The sequence below is a fragment of the Canis aureus genome, chromosome 11 (assembly GCF_053574225.1).
Source record: "Canis aureus isolate CA01 chromosome 11, VMU_Caureus_v.1.0, whole genome shotgun sequence".
Lineage (NCBI taxonomy): Eukaryota > Metazoa > Chordata > Mammalia > Carnivora > Canidae > Canis > Canis aureus.
In genome coordinates, this window is record NC_135621.1 from 30115143 (window position 1) to 30133344 (window position 18202).

The 18202-nt window shown below is 56.2% G+C and overlaps 1 protein-coding gene across 1 annotated transcript; it reads left to right on the top strand.

Moving 5' to 3' along the window:
- The first annotated feature begins 669 nt into the window (after positions 1-669).
- Positions 670-9243, top strand: C1QTNF6 (C1q and TNF related 6). Its single transcript, XM_077914632.1, has 3 exons — positions 670-1060; positions 3775-4039; positions 7007-9243. Exons 2-3 carry the CDS (start codon positions 3781-3783, stop codon positions 7552-7554), a joined length of 807 nt encoding a protein of 268 aa, XP_077770758.1. The 5' UTR covers positions 670-1060; positions 3775-3780; the 3' UTR covers positions 7555-9243.
- The last annotated feature ends 8959 nt before the right edge of the window (positions 9244-18202 follow it).

Below are 18202 nucleotides of genomic sequence, written 5' to 3' on the forward strand. Positions count from 1 at the left end.
TCAGGCACCAAAAGCCCCTGCAAAGATGGGGCCCGGCCCAGGCAGCAAATACTCAACCAAAGCTGAATGAGAGGGTGCTGGAGGGGGAGGGACATTTGAGACTGTGCCCAGGGGTCTCCAAGCCCAGAGTCCCAGGGCTGCAGCCTTTGGAAAATATCCACAGGCCCAGGAGAATACCAGAGGCTGCCCCCCTGTGAACAGGCCCCTTGTGGGGGATCGTTTTCAAAAGGGGGTTGGCTCCAGAAGACCTGGGGGATGGACCCATCAGGGGAGATTTCTAGGCAGAGGAGGGGGACTTCAGGGTCCCTGCGGAGGGGGCTGTTGACCTGGTTGCTGCCCTTCCCTGATACCTGAGGGGGTATCACCTGCTCACAGACTCACTGGACATGTGCTGAGCCTCCCCTGTGCCTGGCACCAGGGGGCTGGGGACTAGAGTGCTAATAAGGACCAAGGTCATGGATCGGCCCACGTCCTGTGCCCAAGGGGGTGGCAGTGCCAGGATTTGACCCTGAGGCTGCCGGCTGGTGCCCCAGCCCTCTCCACTCTGCATCCAGCCCTGTGAGGTGACTGCAGAGCAAATAGGCCAAGCCCACCCCTCACCCCCACCCCTCATCCCGGATTCCAGTGCTGCGTCCCCCTTCCTGAGCCACTTGGGGGGCTCCTGCCCCTTCCCTTCTCTGGCCTCAATTTTCCAGCCTACACCTCAGGGGGCCCCTTCCTGCTCTGACTCTGTTGGGCCTTAGAATCAAACCAGACCCCACTGGATCACCAAAGAGTTAAGCAAAGGAAGTCCCCAGCTCCCTGGCGGCTCCCTTCATCTCCCCGCAGATCCCAGAGGCTGGAGAGGAGGGAGCAGGGAGGAGGGGAAGTGGGAAGCCAGCTCAGCCCGCTCCCTCCGCCCTCCCTCCGCCCCTCTCCCTCCCTTTCTCCCTCCCTTCCTCCCTCCCTCTTCGGCTGGGCCTGGGGGTCCGGGCCAGCAACCAGCAGACATGGGCCAAGGAGCCAGAGGCTGCCCAGAGGCCGGGGGTCCGTGAGCCGCTGCGGAGGCCGGGGACACAGGGTGAGTGCTGAAAGGTCCTGTAACTTCCTCCAGTGGGCCGGGGTGGGAGCCCAGAATTCCCTTCCTCCCCCCGTCTTCCTTCCACATCTTGGGTTCTGCTCTCTCCCTGGGACCCTGGCCAGCCGCTCTTGCTCTCCTTCCACCTTCCCTCCTGCTGACTGAGACCCTAGCCCCCCCCCACCCCCAGAGCTGCTCGGCTGTGCCCGCCCCTGCCTGGACTCTCACCAGTTCAGCGCAGCAGGCCCAGCCCCTCCCTCCCCAGAGAGTTCCCCGCTCCTGCCTCTTGCGTGGAGGCGGCAGGGACCCCGGATCACCCCAGATCACCCCAGATCACCCCAGATGGCACGGCCTCTCAGCCTTGATCCCTGCCTGGCACCCTCCCCCAGGGCTGTGGTTGTGATTACCCCTCCAGGCTGCCTTGCTTCCTGCCTCCTGCCCTCCCCAGGTCACAGTTCTGGGTCTCCGAGCTTCTGACTCCCATCGGGCCTCTGCCAACAGGGCCGTCCCCAGCCATGCCAGTCCTCTGGGCGCAATTCTGCTCTTCCCATCCCCAGGCACCGGGAAGAGGTCTTGCCTGTTGCAGGAAGGAGCACTTTTAAATTGTATTTGTTTATTATTGAAGTGTGATTGACATGCAGCGTTATATTCGTTTCAGGTGTGCAACGTAGTCATTCGGCGATTCTATACGTTACTCAGCGCTCACCCCCATGAATGTAGTCACTGGCGATGATGCTATTGACTCTTCCCTCTGTCATCCTTATTAAGAGTCTTTTACAAGTCAGGCACTTTCCCTGATCCTCCCAAATAACCTGGGAGACGTGGGGGTTTCAACTTCTCAGAAATGCTGAGGAGCAGCGGGAAGCCCCGGGAGGTTAAGCTACTAGCCTGAGGTCACACAACTTGTAAACCCTCCTGGGATCTTAGGTCCAACCCTCAGGCCTCACCCTTTCCCATAAAGTCACATCTATGACCAGGAAAAGGGGGATTTTTGCACTTCTCAAAAATCACAGAGATGCGTCGTTTACAAGCACAGGCTGAGGACGATAACCTCAGACAGAGAGAATGTTGATCTCTGAGAAGTTGATCTGCCTTATGGAGCAGAACCAGGCAAGCAGACGAAGGTAGAGCTGAGGACCGGTCACCTCTAGGAGAGGGGTGCTGTCCCTGGGGACGACGGCCTGCCCATCACCCCCCTCCTGCTACTGCCCAACCCCCAGTGCATTGGAGCCCTTTAAAATCTGTCCCTTACCTCGGTGCTCACTGGAGATAGAATAGCATTTAAAAAAAAATAATTTTACCTTCTTTACATGTATTAACCACAGAAAAAATATTTTTGAATTGTACTAAATGTTAAAGGAACAAAAAGGAAATAAACAGAGAAACGCCAGAAGTGTAAAAACCAGTCTGGTTTCAAGAGCCGAGTTTCTGATCCTGCGATAACATGCCAGCCCCCAAACACCGCTACCACCTCAAAGGCTCTTTGCCCGGCTTCCTGCCCACCCAGCCCCAGCCTGTCCCCAGTGTCTGCTGTCCCGGCTACTTCCTGCCCCTCTCCTGGCACCCTGGAACCTCTCTTGGCCAGGGCCAAAGACTCATCCTCCTAAACCCTTGGACTTCTCCCATCCTTTTGAATTTTCCAGACCTTCTAGTCTGCTAGACTGCTTAATTAATTCTGCTTCTTAATTCCAATTTACCCCCTTGGCAGCTGATTGGTAGGTCTATGGTGATTGACACAACCATCTTCCAATGAGTTAACTCTAGAACCTGCCCCGACAGGGTTTCTGTGTAAGGTTGAGTTGTGTGGGTTGTTGACTGCACAAAGGTGCTGAGGGGGAGGTGGGTTGACAACAGCACTTGCAAAGCTACATGCCCTGCTCCAAAAATGACTTTTTTTTTGTCGTTTCTAATTTGTCCATCCAAAGAGGTACCATCTTCTGCACACAGACAACTAACTGCATGGGAGGCCAGCGGTGGCCGGCAGTCTGCAATTCCGCAGACCTACTCTCAACTCCCAGAGATACAGTAACAGTAACTGTGCATAAGCCGTGCATTTGCTCTGATGGGTGTTGCTTCCTGACTGCTAGGATAAACGAACTTTCCTAGATCTTCGTCAGGACCACGGCGCTCAGGTGCCAGACCGTGTGGCTCAGCCACGCATACCCTCTCCTGGAGAACCTGCAGAATTCTGGAGAATCCTTTGTGTTTGTCCCAAGGGCCCACTAACCTTCCTCGTGCTGTACCAGGGGCATGTTCTTGCTGGAGATGGGAGAGTCCGTGGCGAGAAAAGAAGCCAAGGGAGGTGGGGGAGGGAGAGCGTTGCACAGTCTTACTGCGTATGACACGTGGGTGGCTGGAGCATCTTCCTCGCCCACCCCAGCAAAGGCTTCCCGGGACCCTGGTCTGTGCCCAGCTGTGGCTCTCTTTAGAGGGATTTCCCCCCAGGCCCATGTGTGCCAGACATCCCCGTGGGCTGGCTTCCAGGGGACTCGGCCTGCGGGCCCTGCGTTGCCACCAGTCTCTTCCGTGACCTTGAAGAAGTTGCTTCTCCATGTAGGGTCTCAGTCTTCTCATCTGTTACCTGAGGGTGCTGACGCCTGCTCTGTCCCTGAGTTAGGTCAGGTGCACAGAGGCTGGGGTGGCCGCATCTGTGCTGGGCATCTGCAGGTGTAGATGTGACATTAAATAGAGTCTCCGCCCCTCCTTCCTCGCTCCAGGTCGCCATGGGGATAGCCACCCTGGGCCTCCTCTGCGTGGTGCTCCTGCTTCCTCTTCTGGTGTTTGGGGTCCCCACCGAGGAGCCCTCCTCTAGGGAGGCCGTGGCATCCGGTCCCCATGGGTACTGTCAACGGTGCTGTGACTCTGAGTCTGAGGACCCCCTGGCCCCCGCCGATGCCGCAGATGTGTCCTCCGCCTCTCCACCTGGCCTCCCATACGTGCTGCCTGAGGTCAGGCCGTACATAAACATCACCATCCTGAAGGGTGAGTACCTGCCCCAGCTCAGGCTGTGCTGGCCTATCTGGGGGCGGGGAGGGCAGGGGACCCTTTCCTTGGGCTGGAGTCAGTGGGGTGGAGGGAGCAGGAAAAACCTGGGCAGAAAATGATCCCAGACCCTTCCTGTCATCCATACATTTATTGAGCGGCTACTACGTGCCAGGACTGTTCTGACTTCTGAGGACAGAGAACAAGCAAGCCAGACAGAGATGCCTACTGCCGTTCTCGTGGGAGAGGCAGACAGTGGGCCATAAATATATTATCTAAGTTAGTGAATGTTCTATGGTGAAAAATGCGATGGCAGTGCCAGGTAGAGCAGGTAAGGAGCATCAGGAGAGCAGGGGCCGGGGGATAGTTTGCATGTTAAATGGGGTGGTCAGTGTGGGTTCATTGAGAATGTGAGGGAGAAGCCATGTGGCTATCGGGGGCAGAGTAGTCCAAGGAGGATGAGCAGCAGGTGCAAAGGCCCTGGGGCAGAAGTGGGCCTGGTGTGTTTCAGGAGCAGGGGGCAAGAGGAGGAGCTGAGGTTGACGATGAAACAGGGGCCAGGTCAGACTTGGGTTTACCTGTGTGGGAATGGGGAGCAGGGGGAGGTTCGAGCAGAGGGACCTGATCCCACTTGGGTTTCATATGGATCCCTCTAATGTCCATGGAGCAGAGCCAGCCTGGGACAAGGGTGGAAGCAGAGAGACCCATGGGTAGCCACTAGGGCTGTCCAGGGAACAGCTGGCTTCCCGTCCTCTAAAATCAGGAAGAGACTTCTGCTGCCGGGGACTAGAACAGATAGGGCTGGGGCCAGGGCCTAGACACCCTTCACCTCCATCTGTGCCTCCAACAACCCCAAGGCCGGGATGGAGGACACCCCTGGGCCAGCCTTCATCGCCCACCAGGGCGGGTGGAACTTTGCTGCGGCAGGAAGCACCTGGCTGTTCAGCTCCCTTGCTGTGTGGGACAGGCTGGTCTCTCCCTCCCTGGCTTGCTGCCTCAATAGTAAAAAGGAGAAGGTAACCCCCTCCCATGATCCCCTTCACCCTCCTCCCCGGGGGCTGGGGCAGAGAGGTGCCCTGTAACCTGTAAAGTGCCGTGCGGGTGAGTTGGGAGTTCTCCGCTAAAGGTGGGCCCCCTCCTCCTTGCTTCTCCCCATGCTGTCCTCCAGGGGCCCAGGCCTTCCTTTTGCTCCGTCCAGCAATATTGCCGTGGTCACAGGAGACCTTGGGAAAACACAGGGCCACGGGGTTCTCTCCAAGGGGAGTGGCTAATAGTGCGAGTTGAGGCACTGTGACAGGTGGCAGGGAAACATCTGGGATGAGGTACCTCAAGACCTAGGGGGTCACCTGCTTCTCCTGCGTGCAAGGTCAACTTGAAGCAAAGGCTGGGCTGAGGCGTGTGTGCCTGGGGACTGGGACCCGCTGCCGGAACCCCTGGGCAGTCAGGGACGGGCTGAGCTTTGCTGGGTGGACCACCCTGCCTCATATTTGCAGTCTGTAGAGCACTCTCCCGTAGGACATTTTGTTGAAGGCACAGGAACACCCCTGTGAGGTGAACATGATCCTCTTCAAGACAGAGACAAAATAACGACCCTGACTGTAAAATGCCCCAGTGGGACATAACACCAACCAAGGGGGGCCTGGCTCCTAACCAGGGCTTTTCCCTTCAGGTTAGGCAGAGGTATTTTTCTTGGCTCCTTCTGTGGGTCAGAAATGCAAAGTGCAACTCAGCCGTCAAAAAGAATGAGATCTTGCCATTTGCAACGATGTGGATGGAACTGGAGAGTGTTATGCTGAGCAAAATAAGCACATCAGAGAAAGACAAATAAATGCTCAAGGATTTCACTCCTACGTGGAATTTTTTTTTTTTTTTTTACAATAGTCACAGAGAGAGAGAGAGAGAGAGAGAGAGAGAGGCAGAGACATAGGCAGAGGGAGAAGCAGGCTCCATGCACCGGGAGCCTGACGTGGGATTCGATCCCGGGTCTCCAGGATCGCGCCCTGGGCCAAAGGCAGGCGCCAAACCGCTGCGCCACCCAGGGATCCCTCCTATGTGGAATTTAAGGAACAAAACAGGAGCATAGGGGAAGGGAAGGAAAAATAAAATAAGATGAAATCAGAGAGGGAAACAAATCATAAAAGGCTCTTAACTCTGGGAAACAAACTGAGGGTCACTAGGGGGAGTTGGGGGGGAACTGGGTGATGGGCATTAAGGAGGGCACGTGATGGGATGAGCACTGGGTGTTATATGCCACTGATGAGTCATGAAACTCTAACCCTGCTATGCACTACACAATGCACTATATGCTAACTAAATTGAATTTAAATTAAAAAAATTTTTTTAAAGAGAAAAGAAATGCAAAATGCGACCTGCATAGCCCTCATCTCCACAGGAGTCTGGCTGGGTGTGAGGACCTCCAGGGTTTGGGCCTGGCTCCCCAGGGAGCACGATCACATCTTCATTGTAGAGGGAGGGGAATGGGCAGGTGGGAGACAGACTGTCCTGAGACTTGCCCCTCCTGCTTCTCCTGAGCTGTATGACCCTGGGTGAGTCACTTAACCTTCAGGTGAGTGGAGATGGTCAGGGTATCTTCCCCCGCCCCATTTTTTTTTTTAAGATTTTATGTATTTATTCATGAGAGACACACAGAGAGAGAGGCAGAGACACAGGCAGAGGGAGAAGCAGGCTCTGCGGGGACCCCAATATGGGACTCTATTCCAGGGCCCCGGGATCACGCCCTGAGCCAAAGGCAGACGCTCAACTACTGAGCCACCCAGGCGTCCCGGTCAGGGGATCTTCTTTAGAGGGGCATTCAGGGAGGCGATGCCCGGCATGCAGCAGGTGCCCGGTACATGCTAGCTCCTTCTCTGGGCAGGACCTGGGTGGAGCCCTCCACGAGCGCAGGCAGATGCAACCTGGGGACCAGCCTGGGTGCCTGCCCTGACCTTGCCCTTCTTGCCTCCACAGGTGACAAAGGGGACCGAGGCCTGCTGGGCGCGCCGGGGAAGCTGGGCAGGGAGGGGCCCCGGGGGGAGCGCGGCCCGCAGGGCGGCAAGGGCGCCAAGGGGCAGGCGGGCAGCCCCGGCGGCCCGTGCCAGACGCGCTTCTCGGCCTTCTCCGTGGGCCGCAAGACGGCTCTGCACAGCAGCGAGGGCTTCCAGCCGCTGCTCTTCGACACCGTCTTCGTGAACCCCGACGGGCACTTCGACCTGGCCGCCGGCCACTTCGTCGCCCCCCTGCGCGGCCTCTACTTCTTCAGCCTCAACGTCCACAGCTGGAACTTCAAGGAGACGTATGTCCACGTGATGCACAACGAGGAGGCGGCCGTCATCCTGTACGCGCAGCCCAGCGACCGCAGCATCATGCAGAGCCAGAGCGTGATGCTGGCGCTGGCGCCCGGGGACCGCGTCTGGGCACGACTCTTCAAGCGCGAGCGGGAGAACGCCGTCTACAGCGACGACGTGGACACCTACATCACCTTCAGCGGCCACCTCATCAAGCCCGAGGATGACTAGTGGCCCCCGCAGGGCGGCCCAGGCCCCGGGTTGAGGGGTGTGGTCAGGGCCTCTGTTTGTACCTCCGGAAAGGGGGCCCAGGGCCTGGCACTCTGCGTGGTCTTCTGCTTCTCTCCTTCCCTCCCTCACCTCTCTGTCCTCTCTTGAACATATTTTAAGAAGCCCTCTAACCTGAATATTCTAGAGTTTTCCCAGCCTTTTAGACCAGAACTTCTTGTGTTTGAATCCCTTGCAGATTCTGATTCTGATTCTGGAGTGGGCCCGGGGTTCTGCACGTCCAGTCTGTTCCTGGGTGATGCTCATGCTGCTGGTGTGTGGTCCCCACCCCCGAGTGACCAGATTCGAGAACTTCCACAACATTCTTATACTTTCTAAACATTCTGGAGTCCTCCAAACATTCTAGACTCTTCCCAACATCCTTTAGTTCTCTCTCATCCGTCCAGGACTCCCCCTCCCCTGTTCTCCTGCTCCTTCCACCTTCTCTGTCACTCTGTGCACCCCACCCACGCAGCTGCTGTTCACTCATTCATTCATCAAATACTCACCGAGCGCTCACTCTGTGTCAGGCTCTGGGAAAGCCCAGGTGACTCAGACACAGGCCCTGGCCTTGGTGAGCGCAGGCCGGCCAGGGTGGGGAGACACAGGATTGGGCAACCAGACCCAGATAAATGCATGGGGCTCTTATCACACAAGTCTGTGTCTGGGCCTTCAGGCACCGTGGCTCCTTGTTGCCCACAGCCCCCCAAGGTGGGATAGAGTCCCCTAGGTGGGTATTCTTACCCTTGCCCATTCCTTTCCTTCCTGACCAAATGCCCTTCATTAAAGCAAACCCCAAAGGGGCCTTGGTCAGGGCAAAGGTGCTATGAAGGGAGGATCCAGGGGCTTGGGGCAGTTGGGGGTAAAGAGGCCCTTGGGGAAGGGAGCCCAGACCCATAGCTCCCCACACACCTGGTACAGTAACGTGCGAGGACCCCATTCTCCTCACACATCCCCTTCCTTGTCCCGTCAGCCCCTCCCTGTCCAAGGCGCCTGGGCCTCAGTTCTCCCAGGCTGCCAGCCACCATCAGATATTGGCGTTTGTCCCCCAGGTGCTGTCTGATCCTCCTTGGCCCCTCTCGCCAGCCCAGCGTCCCTGGCTTCCCAGGCTTGGCTCAGGGGCTGAGGCCTCAGTTGGCATCTCCCACCAGGGAGCCCAATGCTGCCTTTACATGCCACCGGGTGATGGGCCAAGCTTTGGACCCCTCAGCAGGTCTAGGGAACTGAAGCGGGCACCATCCCAGGTCAGTCGGGGGGAACTTCCTCTGAGCCATGATGCCAAGACAGGCACGGGGAGAGACCAGGGCCCCCAATCAGGGACATAGGCTTTCTTGTCCTTTCTCCCTCTTGCAGGCTGGGGCAGCCTGGTGGTCTCTAGCCTTCCTCTCCCCAATCCCAGGCGGCCTGAACCTCTCTCCAGAGGGAGATGGCCTCCACCCATTGGTGCTTATGCAGACTCCAGGGCAGAGGTGGCCCTGGTGGTGGTCTCTGGTGCTCACTCATAGCTGACAGATCCATGGTTAAGCGGCTGGGGGCTGGCAGCAGGACCTGACCAAGTGCCGTGAAGGCTGGTGCTACACAGCCACCCCTAGCCTGACTTCGCCCCTGCCCTGCTTGTCCAGAGCAATTAAAGTTTGTGTGTCTTTTTGGCAATTCAGGCTGTTTTTTCTGCTCGGCTCCCACGGCCCACCTTGGGAGTGCAGCCCGTCCTGGTTCTGCTGGGGCCCCGCTGCAAATCCCCACACACTCGAGCCTCAGTTTCCTGGTCTGTGAAATGGGGATGGATGAAGGTGATCTACCTCATGGGGTGGCCATCAGGATCAGAAGAGAGGTTGCCTGCTGAGCACTGCATTCATCCTTTGAACTGCACCTGCTGGGCACCTACTGTGTGCTGGGAGCCCCACTAGGTGCGGAGGCTGCTGGGAGAACACAATCCATCACCTTGCCTTGGAGAACACCATGAAGTTTACGTCCGGGTGAATCACTTGCAAGTGCCCAGCACCATGGCCCCTACTGGGGAATGTGTCTCTTATTTTGTGTTTAATATTTACAAGAGAACTGTTGGCTATTCTCTGGAGGGAAACACACAACTTCGTTCTGCAGTGGACTGGCTTGACAGGGTCTGACTTTTTTTTTTAAGTTTTTAAATTTATTTTTTCATGAGACACACACACACACAGAAGCAGAGACACAGGCAGAAGCAGGCTCCATGCAGGGAGCCCGACGCGGGACCCGATCCCGGGTCTCCAGGATCACACCCTGGGCTGAAGGCGGCGCTAAACCGCTGAGCCACCCAGGGATCCCCAGGGTCTGACTTTCTAAGCTAGCATGGTGGCTAGTCACATAAATATATTTACATTTGAAGTGACCCCTGTGGGCCCTCCTGACACACTTAGCGGTGTGTGTGTCGAGGGAGCATCCTGCACCTCTGCGCATCACTATTGGTGTGCTGGAAGGCTTTCCGGGCACCCTGTGCAAGAGAAGCTATAACGAATGACCCTACTGTGACCACCCCAGGACTCAGCCCAGCCCATTGGCCCGGCCCTGGCAGGGGAGACATAGTCTCCATTTCTCTGGAACCTATGTGGTCATGGCAAGAGGCTTCCCACTATACCTGAGCGCTCCTCACAGGTCAGGGGCTACTCAGGGGAGAGACCCCGCAGCATGCTTTTGGCCCAGGCTCTGTTCACGCGTCATCGGCCTACCCCACACTCCCGCTCTGCCCCTGGGTGGAAAAGGTTGCTCCTGGTGCCAGGAGCCTTTTGTCCTGAATATCGTGATGAGAAGTGGTTTGCCGATCACTAAGGCAGCAAAGCTTTTTTTAAAAAAAAAATTTTGGCAGCAAAGCTTTTGAAACTTCTTGCCAAGCACCTGCAGGAGGATTGAAGTTTGTCCCTTGGAAGCTAAAGCCTAAGGTCCCAGGCATTTCCAGGCCGCGTTAGGTCAGGGCTCCCAGAACGCAGCCTCTGCTGTGTCAGCTGACCTGTGGCAGACGCTTCTATCCGTGGTTCAGAGCAGCCTCTGATGTCCCCCTGGGCCAGTTTTTGCACAGGAGCCCGGTTCCCGGGTTGGTGGCATAGCTTCAGTGGGTGGTAAGAGCCTCTGGGTCTTTGTGATGGGAATTCTTCCAGAAGGCTGTGTCTTGGTGGGTGCTGGGCAAGGACCCTGGAAAACTGGGGACCCCCAAGCCTGCGGCCAGGTCTGTGGTGACAAATGTCTCCCAGGAGATCTGTGATGCTTAGTCCTGGTGACTCCAGTGAGCCCCTGTCTCTACCTCTGCACCCTGGGGGGCAATCCCTTTCAGTTACATATTTTGAAAATAGTATTTCCCTCTGAAATGTTAGCAAACAAGGAAAGGGAGAGAGAACTGGGCCAGGAGGAGATGCAGTCCAGGAAATGGGAAGCAGCCTAGACTGGGAGCCAGGGGACCTCGCCTCCGCTTTACCATTGTTTGGTCTGGGGTTGTGGGGGGTGGGATGGGGGTGGGATGCAGGGAACATGGAGGGGGAAGGGTGACCAGACTGAGCTGGTGCAGGCAGCTGAGCCTGGCTGTGTCCCTGGAACCCTGCTATCTGGGTGGGTGGGCTGGATCCATCTCGTGGGCTCAGGTAAGGTCTATCTGGGAGTCCTCAGCCTTCCCAGGAGGAGGATCCACACAGAAGATCCTTTCCTCTGTTGCAGGGAGTATGGGGGAGAAAGAGGAGAGTTCTAGAGAGGGTCATCTAGGGAAGCTTCATAGTGGAGGGGACATTTGAGCAGGGCTTGGGAGGACGAATAGAGTTCCAAAGACACATGATATGGGGAAAAGGGACAGCAGGATGAAAGGGGTGGAGGTGGGACAGTGCAGCCTATGTTCTGGGCAGTGAGAGAGGCCAGTATGCTAGGTGCATATTTGGGAAGGTGGCAGAGACAGAGCAGGGTGGGATTCCAGGCTGGACAGGTAGGGAGGGACCATAAAAGGCCTCCAATGTCTGGCTAAGTCGGGACTTGACGTCCTAGATGCTGGGGGGGCTGCTGGAAGGTTCTGAGCAGTGTGGTCACTGGTTAGAGCTAACCTAAGAGGGAAACTGCTCTGGCGGTCAGGTGGAGCATGGATTGCACAGGGTTTAAAGCAGAGGGGCAGGAGGAGGGCAGCAGGGGGCAGGGTGGGGGGAGCTGGGCATCCAGCTTGAGCAAAGGGTCTCCCAGGCTCTGCTGCTCCTACCAGACTTTTCTTTCTTTCTTTTTTTTATTTTTAAAGATATATTTATTTATTCATGAGGGATACAGAGAGAGAGAGGCAGAGGCACAGGCAGAGGGAGAAGCAGGCTCCATGCAAGGAGCCCGACGTGGGACTTAATCCCAGGACCCTGGGATCACACCCTATGCTGAAGGCAGACGCTCAACCACTGAGCCACCCAGGTGTCCCCCTACCAGACTTTTCTATGACAGTGAGAAGAGAGCAGGCCTAGGTGCCAGGAGGTGGGCCGCGGGGCCAGCTCTGCCCTGGGGAGTCCCTGAGTGACCCAAGGACTGGAGGGTGGCTGGGGAACTTGTCTGGCCTCTCTCGAACCCCTCATTGCCCTTATCTGTCACCTTGGATTCGAAATCCCTCTTCTCTTGCCCCACGGAGGCCTCTGGGGTTATCCAAGGCTATATGGAGTGACTATTTTCAGAACCCTGGATCAGGACCCATGAACTAATTAATGATGGAGGAGAATGTGAAATTAGTGTTGATTGTCCCAGAAAATATAACGTGCCAAGCGACAGGGCTAAGGCAATTTCAGAGAAAGGGCACTTGGGGTGGCTCAGCGGTTGAACATCTGCCTTCGGCTCAGGGTGTGATCCTGGGGTCCCAGGATTGAGTCCCACATCAGGTTCCCTGCAGGGAGCCTGCTTCTCCCTCTGCCTGTGTCTCTCATGAATAAATGAATAAATAAATAAAATCTTAAAACAAAAATTTCAGAAAAGCACTAAGTATTCAAATGCCAGGGGGTGTGGGCTTTGAGCCTGGCCGGGGGCTTCTGATCCTGGGTCCGGATTTCTGACTCAGAGCAGACACTTATTTTCCTATACGTGTGAGCTGGGCTTGTCACCTCGTCCCGCTGAGTGTCAGTTTTATTTCAAATGAGGACAGAACGTGATGGTGTTTTGTGCACGGCGGTGCTGGCACAGAGCAGGTGCTCCAAGGGCGTTTGTGGGATGAATGACTTCCACTGAGCAGGAGCGGAGAGGAGCCGCGGGAGGCCAGAACCCGAGTCCTTGGCGGGGGTGAAATCCTGCGGCTCCCTCCACCTCCTGCCAGCCCGCGGGCACCCGGAGCCCAGTAGCCTCGCTCTGCCACGTGTACATCTGGAGAAAGGGAAACCGGGCAGAAACTCAACACGACCAAAAACAGATGTCAAGAACATTATGGGTGGGGCCCCGAAAGGGGAGCGCTGGGGCCAGCGGGTGCTGCGGGAGCCAGAGAGGAAGGAGGGATTTCCAGGACAGGAGTCAAGAGTGCACGGCTTAGCCCGCTTAGCCCGTGCCTGGGAGCAGCTGGTCGGTGCTCCCGGAGGAAGGGAGGCTGGGGAGGCTGGGGGGCAGGCGGTGGGGTGGGGAGCCAGAACCAGGCCCTGAGATGGGGGGTGGGGAGGGGGCCAGAACCAGGCTGGGGAGCAGAGGGTGGGGCGGGGGGCCAGAACCAGGCCCTGGGGTGGGGGGAGTGGGGGCCAGAACCAAGCCCAGGGCCGAGCAGGGTCAGGCTGGGGTGTGAAGTCACGGCCTGGAGGTGGTGGTGTGAGCGGGAGGAAGTACTAAGTGAGATCTGGGCACCGGAGGAAACGGGACCCACTGCAGGGCAGCAGCGGAGTGAGAGTGAGGGTGTGAGGCTGTGGGTGGCCGACTTCGTCCTGGCTGACTGCTACTCACCACTGGGGGGAATGAACTGATGCCACAAACCCAGAAACGCGAACCAGAACTTGCTTTATTTCCTCACCACGTAACTCAATTTCTATCAGGCACTTCCATTCTGCTGAAGTTGAAGAAACACGCCTTTGGCCAGCCAGGGCTCCCCTGTCACCTCATGTCCCAGGGGGCCACCCGTAATGTTCTTGACAGACATCTGCCGAGTTGAGTTCATGGACGTGCCATCTGCTCTGGGATCCTGGTTCCCCCCACATTCCTGCTGAATCATGCTCAGAGCCCCGGGGGTCCTCACTCCCCTTGGACGTCCAGGTGCGCCCTGCACAGGTGCTTTCCTTGCAAATTCTGGGTCCCTTGGAGGGCTGTCTGAGCCCAGCCCCTCTGCCCAAACACACCGCATGACCATTTCTTCCCTGGGTTCACAGCCACCTCCCGGGGTTCGGCTGGGAGGGAGGGATGGCACCTCTGAATCTCGGATGCCCCACACTTGCTGGGGATCTTCTCTGTGTGCCGCTCCCAGGCTTGGCTGGAGAGGAGGGGTAGGGTCCCCTTCGCCCAGAACCCCCAGACTGAAGCACTCCTTGCTTCCCTTCTGCCCGCCTCCCTGCCTTCCTGCCTTCCCCCCTCCCAGGGGTATCCCAGGTACTGGGGGAAGGGGACAGTGTACGGACCCAGTGCCTCCTCTCCAAAGCCCTTGGACTGGGCAGACAGGCTCTGTCCTCCTGTTTGCTGCGCATCCCTTCTGTATCTGTTAGGGCGCTTTTGGGTGCAAGGAATGCTTATTGAACATAAAGCATCAAAAAGGAAAAATAACCCTAAATCCCAAGATAGGGCAACTCCAGGGCTGGTTAACTCAGCATCACTGAGCACTGTGGTTTGTCCCATAATTCCACTCATCACCGTTAGTGCCACATCTCTGTTCCTGGGCCAGCTTCCCTTGGGCCACAGGCACAAGATGATGGCCACAAGACTGCTGTCCCAGGGGGGTGTCAGAAGAAGAATCAGAGTCTTTCCTCTGCAGACCCTCCTTACTTCCCATTGGCCACAGCCGGTCACATAACCACACCTAACCCAACCTCTGGGAAGAGAGGACTGTGGCATGCAAGATTTACCCTTGAACCCTGAGGGTCTGGGCTGAACCCCCAAGCAGGATCGTGGCTCTCTGACCACGTTACCAGATGTGTGCACCTGACTCAGCCAGGGTGACCTATTCTAGGGACCCTTCCCAGACTTGGGGGGACAGCCTTGGAACCCTGAGTGTCCCCTGGTTACAGCCCTGCCTGTTGGCCTGGGCACTGACGTCACCCTGGCCCGGAGCTCTCCCCAACCCTCCCAGGCAGAGATGAGCTTCCCTGAGCACAACCGGGGCTGCTGGGGACACTGCCCGGGCCCAAACCTAACCTGGACATGAGGGCACTCACCCGACCACTCTGTGCCTCGGTTTTCTCCCCCAGAAAATGGGGACGATGATAACGACATCCACCCCAGAGAGCGGTGTGAGGATGTAAGGCGTGAAGTGTGTGTAGAAGCCTGGCCCACAGTAGGCTCACTGAGGTGTCCATTATCTTGAGGTAAACACGGCGCCAAACTCTGTTTATAGGAGAAGAAACTGTCAGGTGCCGAGACTGGATAAATGCCTCCAGGTGCCAGGTGTGCGTTCCTTCAGCGATTACGGAGCGGCCACTGAGTCCAGGCTTTGCACCCGGCTAGGCTCAGGGGGTGCAGCGGGCTCGTGATAGGAGAGGACTCCTTGCAGGCGTCTAGGAGGAGCCCAGGCCCTCGAACCCCGACAGGCACGACCAGTGGGGTGCTGGAGCCCACTGCACCTGCTGCTGAGGTTCGACCGTGTGCATCTGGTCCCAGCTCTGAGGTCAGGGGTGTCACGAGGTCAATTGGAAATTGGCCTCAGTGGTGGTTCTTTTGCTACAGAAATTGGCAAATGTTAGTTTTAATTTTTACAAAACAAAGCCTTCATTAAAAAATGCAGCTGCCTTGGGGTGCCTGGGTGGCTCGATCGCTTAGGCATCAGACTCTTGGTTTCGGCTCAGGTCATGATCTCTGGGTCCTGGGATCGAGCCCTGTGTTGGGCTCCGTGCTCAGTGGGGTAGGGAGCATGTCTGCTTGGGATTGTCTCTCTCTCTCTCTCTCTTTGCCTCCCCGCCCCAACTTGCACTCGCCCTCATGCTCTCTTGCTCTCTAAAATAAATAAATAAAATCTTTTCTAAAAAATGCAGCTGCCTGGAAAGCATGTTCCCCGGTGAGGTGTGATCTCACTCACACCTATTCTTCGAATAAGGCTGGAAGGGTGTGGGCACGGCAGATGGGATGGGGCCGCATGAAGGAGGCTGCCCAGGTGTTGCTGCCCGGGCTCAGTTTACCGGGGACCCCTCACCACCAGACCAGCCCCCACCCTGCCCAGGCCTGTGCTGTCTGCTTTACCCCCGCCCTCTGGTGGCCAGGGTGGTGGATGGCTCCAAGGGAGGCCCCGGCCCAGCAGAACCAGCCTGAGTCCTGCTCCTGGGATCAGGGAAGCGGAGCCTCAGCCAGAGCTGATGTAACTGGGCACATTCAGGAAGAGGGCATTTCAATCCTGCCAGGGCCTCTCCAGGTGGTTCTAGGAATCCAGAGGTCAGATCCCCTTGAGGGCTCCCAGCGCGAGGAAGGACAAGGCCCTCAGAAAAAGAAGGGAAATGTGGTTCATTGAGGGCTACCACAGAAATCTGTGTAAGACGCAAGCCATTGTGTAAGAGCGGGCACTTCAAAGGAGAGAGCAACCGGCTCTGTTCCTATGTGCTCGGGTCCTGAAGGATGAGTAGGAGTTTGCTAGGAGGAAGGCGGAGAAGAAGCTTGCAGGTAGCATTCCATCCTGTGCAATCCAACCGGTAAATCCTATAAGCACTTTTCATAAGCAAGTCAAGCCACCTTGTCTCACATGGAGCTTACTGGCTGGTGTGGGCAAGGGCTGGGACTGGCGGTCCTGGGGCACATGTCAGGGAGGGTAGCAGTTGTCGTGCGAATTCAGAAGACAGGCCGTACTCTTCATCCCTTCTCCAGTGCCGTCTGGCTCGCCTCCTTTCTTTCTCTTTTTCTTTTTTTTTTTTTCTTCTTCAGATTTTCACGTCACCTCCTCACAAGGTCTACTCCAACTGCTTTATTTAAAATTGTGTTCCTGTCCCTGCCGTGTCCCACTCTTTCCTTTCTCGTGGTGTTTGTCTTCTTCTCATTCCTGTGGTATTTACTTAGTTATCTTATTTATCGTTTGGAGTAAACAGGAATCTTTGTTTTGTCCACTGTTATGTTCTAAGAGTCTAGAATAGAGGTTGGCACATAGCAGGCTCTCAATGAATATTTATTTCCTGGATGAATGTGAGTTCTAGAACTTGGGGAGGTTAAGGGTGGTTGGGGAGATGCTCTCCTGTTTGCCCCAGGCAAGCAAGGCTCTGGGTTTTGTCTTCTGCCTGTGTTTTCTTTGAACCAGCACACTCTATGCTTCTTACAGTCCTTATGACCACTTTTTCTAAAGATGAGATTGCCTATATAGACCGAACAATTCTTTTTTTTTTCTGTCTTGTTGATTTATTTAGATGAAGCCTTCAAAGGTTTAAAATCAAATCACATAAACTTACTCTTATCACTTGATACTGGGACTGTCCTGAAATTTCAAGCCAGTGGTTTCTTAGTTGCAACTATTTGTGGATTGTCCTGTCCCCATACTGAGAGAAGGGGCTTCAGATTATGCAGGTGCTAAATCCCATGGTGCCCAGCCTGGGGCTGCCAGCAGGAACCCAGTAAATCCCTGTTGAATTAAAGAAAGCATGAACAGATGCCTCTTCAGTCTGATACCAAGACCTTCCTTTCATCTATCCATCCATCCATCCATCCATCCATCCATCCATCCATCCATCCTTCCATCCATTCTTCCAACAAATATGAGTGTCTATCTGAGCCACAGATGGCTTTAGGTGCTAGAGAAGCCACAGGACTTTGAGGAACGACGGTCCAGCCAAGAAGACACACCAAGCAAATGCTCCACCAATGCCCAACCAACTACAAACAAGAGCAAGTACTGGGGGAAAAGTCAGGACCCGGACACAACAGGCTGGCATCTGTGGCCGATGCAGTGGGGCTGGCCAGGGAAGGTCTCCCCCAGAGAACGACCACTGGTTGGAGCCCAAGATGGGGATGAGCTCAAGCCTTCCAGGAACTGACAGGCAACCAGGGGTGGGGCAGCAAGGATGAGAAGGAGTCAGAGGGGCTGCAGGCCTGGGTGTCTCAGGGCAAGGAGGCCAGGTTGTCAGGAGCACGGCAGGAAGCCTTTGACTTGTTTTAAGCAGGGAAGGATGTGACATTATCTGATTTTTGTCTTCCTAGTCCCCTGGTGGGGCTGAGGGCCTGGCAGTAGTACTTGGAGGGAGGGAGGGAAGAAGAGGGCTGCTGGGCAGGGCTGGTGAGTCCTTGGCACTCAGGGGCAGTCAGGGCCAGAGGTGGGGGTGTTTCCATCGCCAGGGCTAAGAAAAAGAGATGCAAGAGGAGTGGAGGGCTGTCTCAGGGACCCTAACAGTCAGGGCCTAGAGGAGGGGGTGAATCTGTTTCTGATCTAAGTAAAAGAAGATGACGAATTTTCTGGGTTAAGCTCCCTGCTCCATCTGGGGATTGAGTGGGATGAGGGGACCTGTGAGGCTGCAGAGCAGAGTTCAAGCCTCCCTCTGCTGTGTGTCCTAAGGCA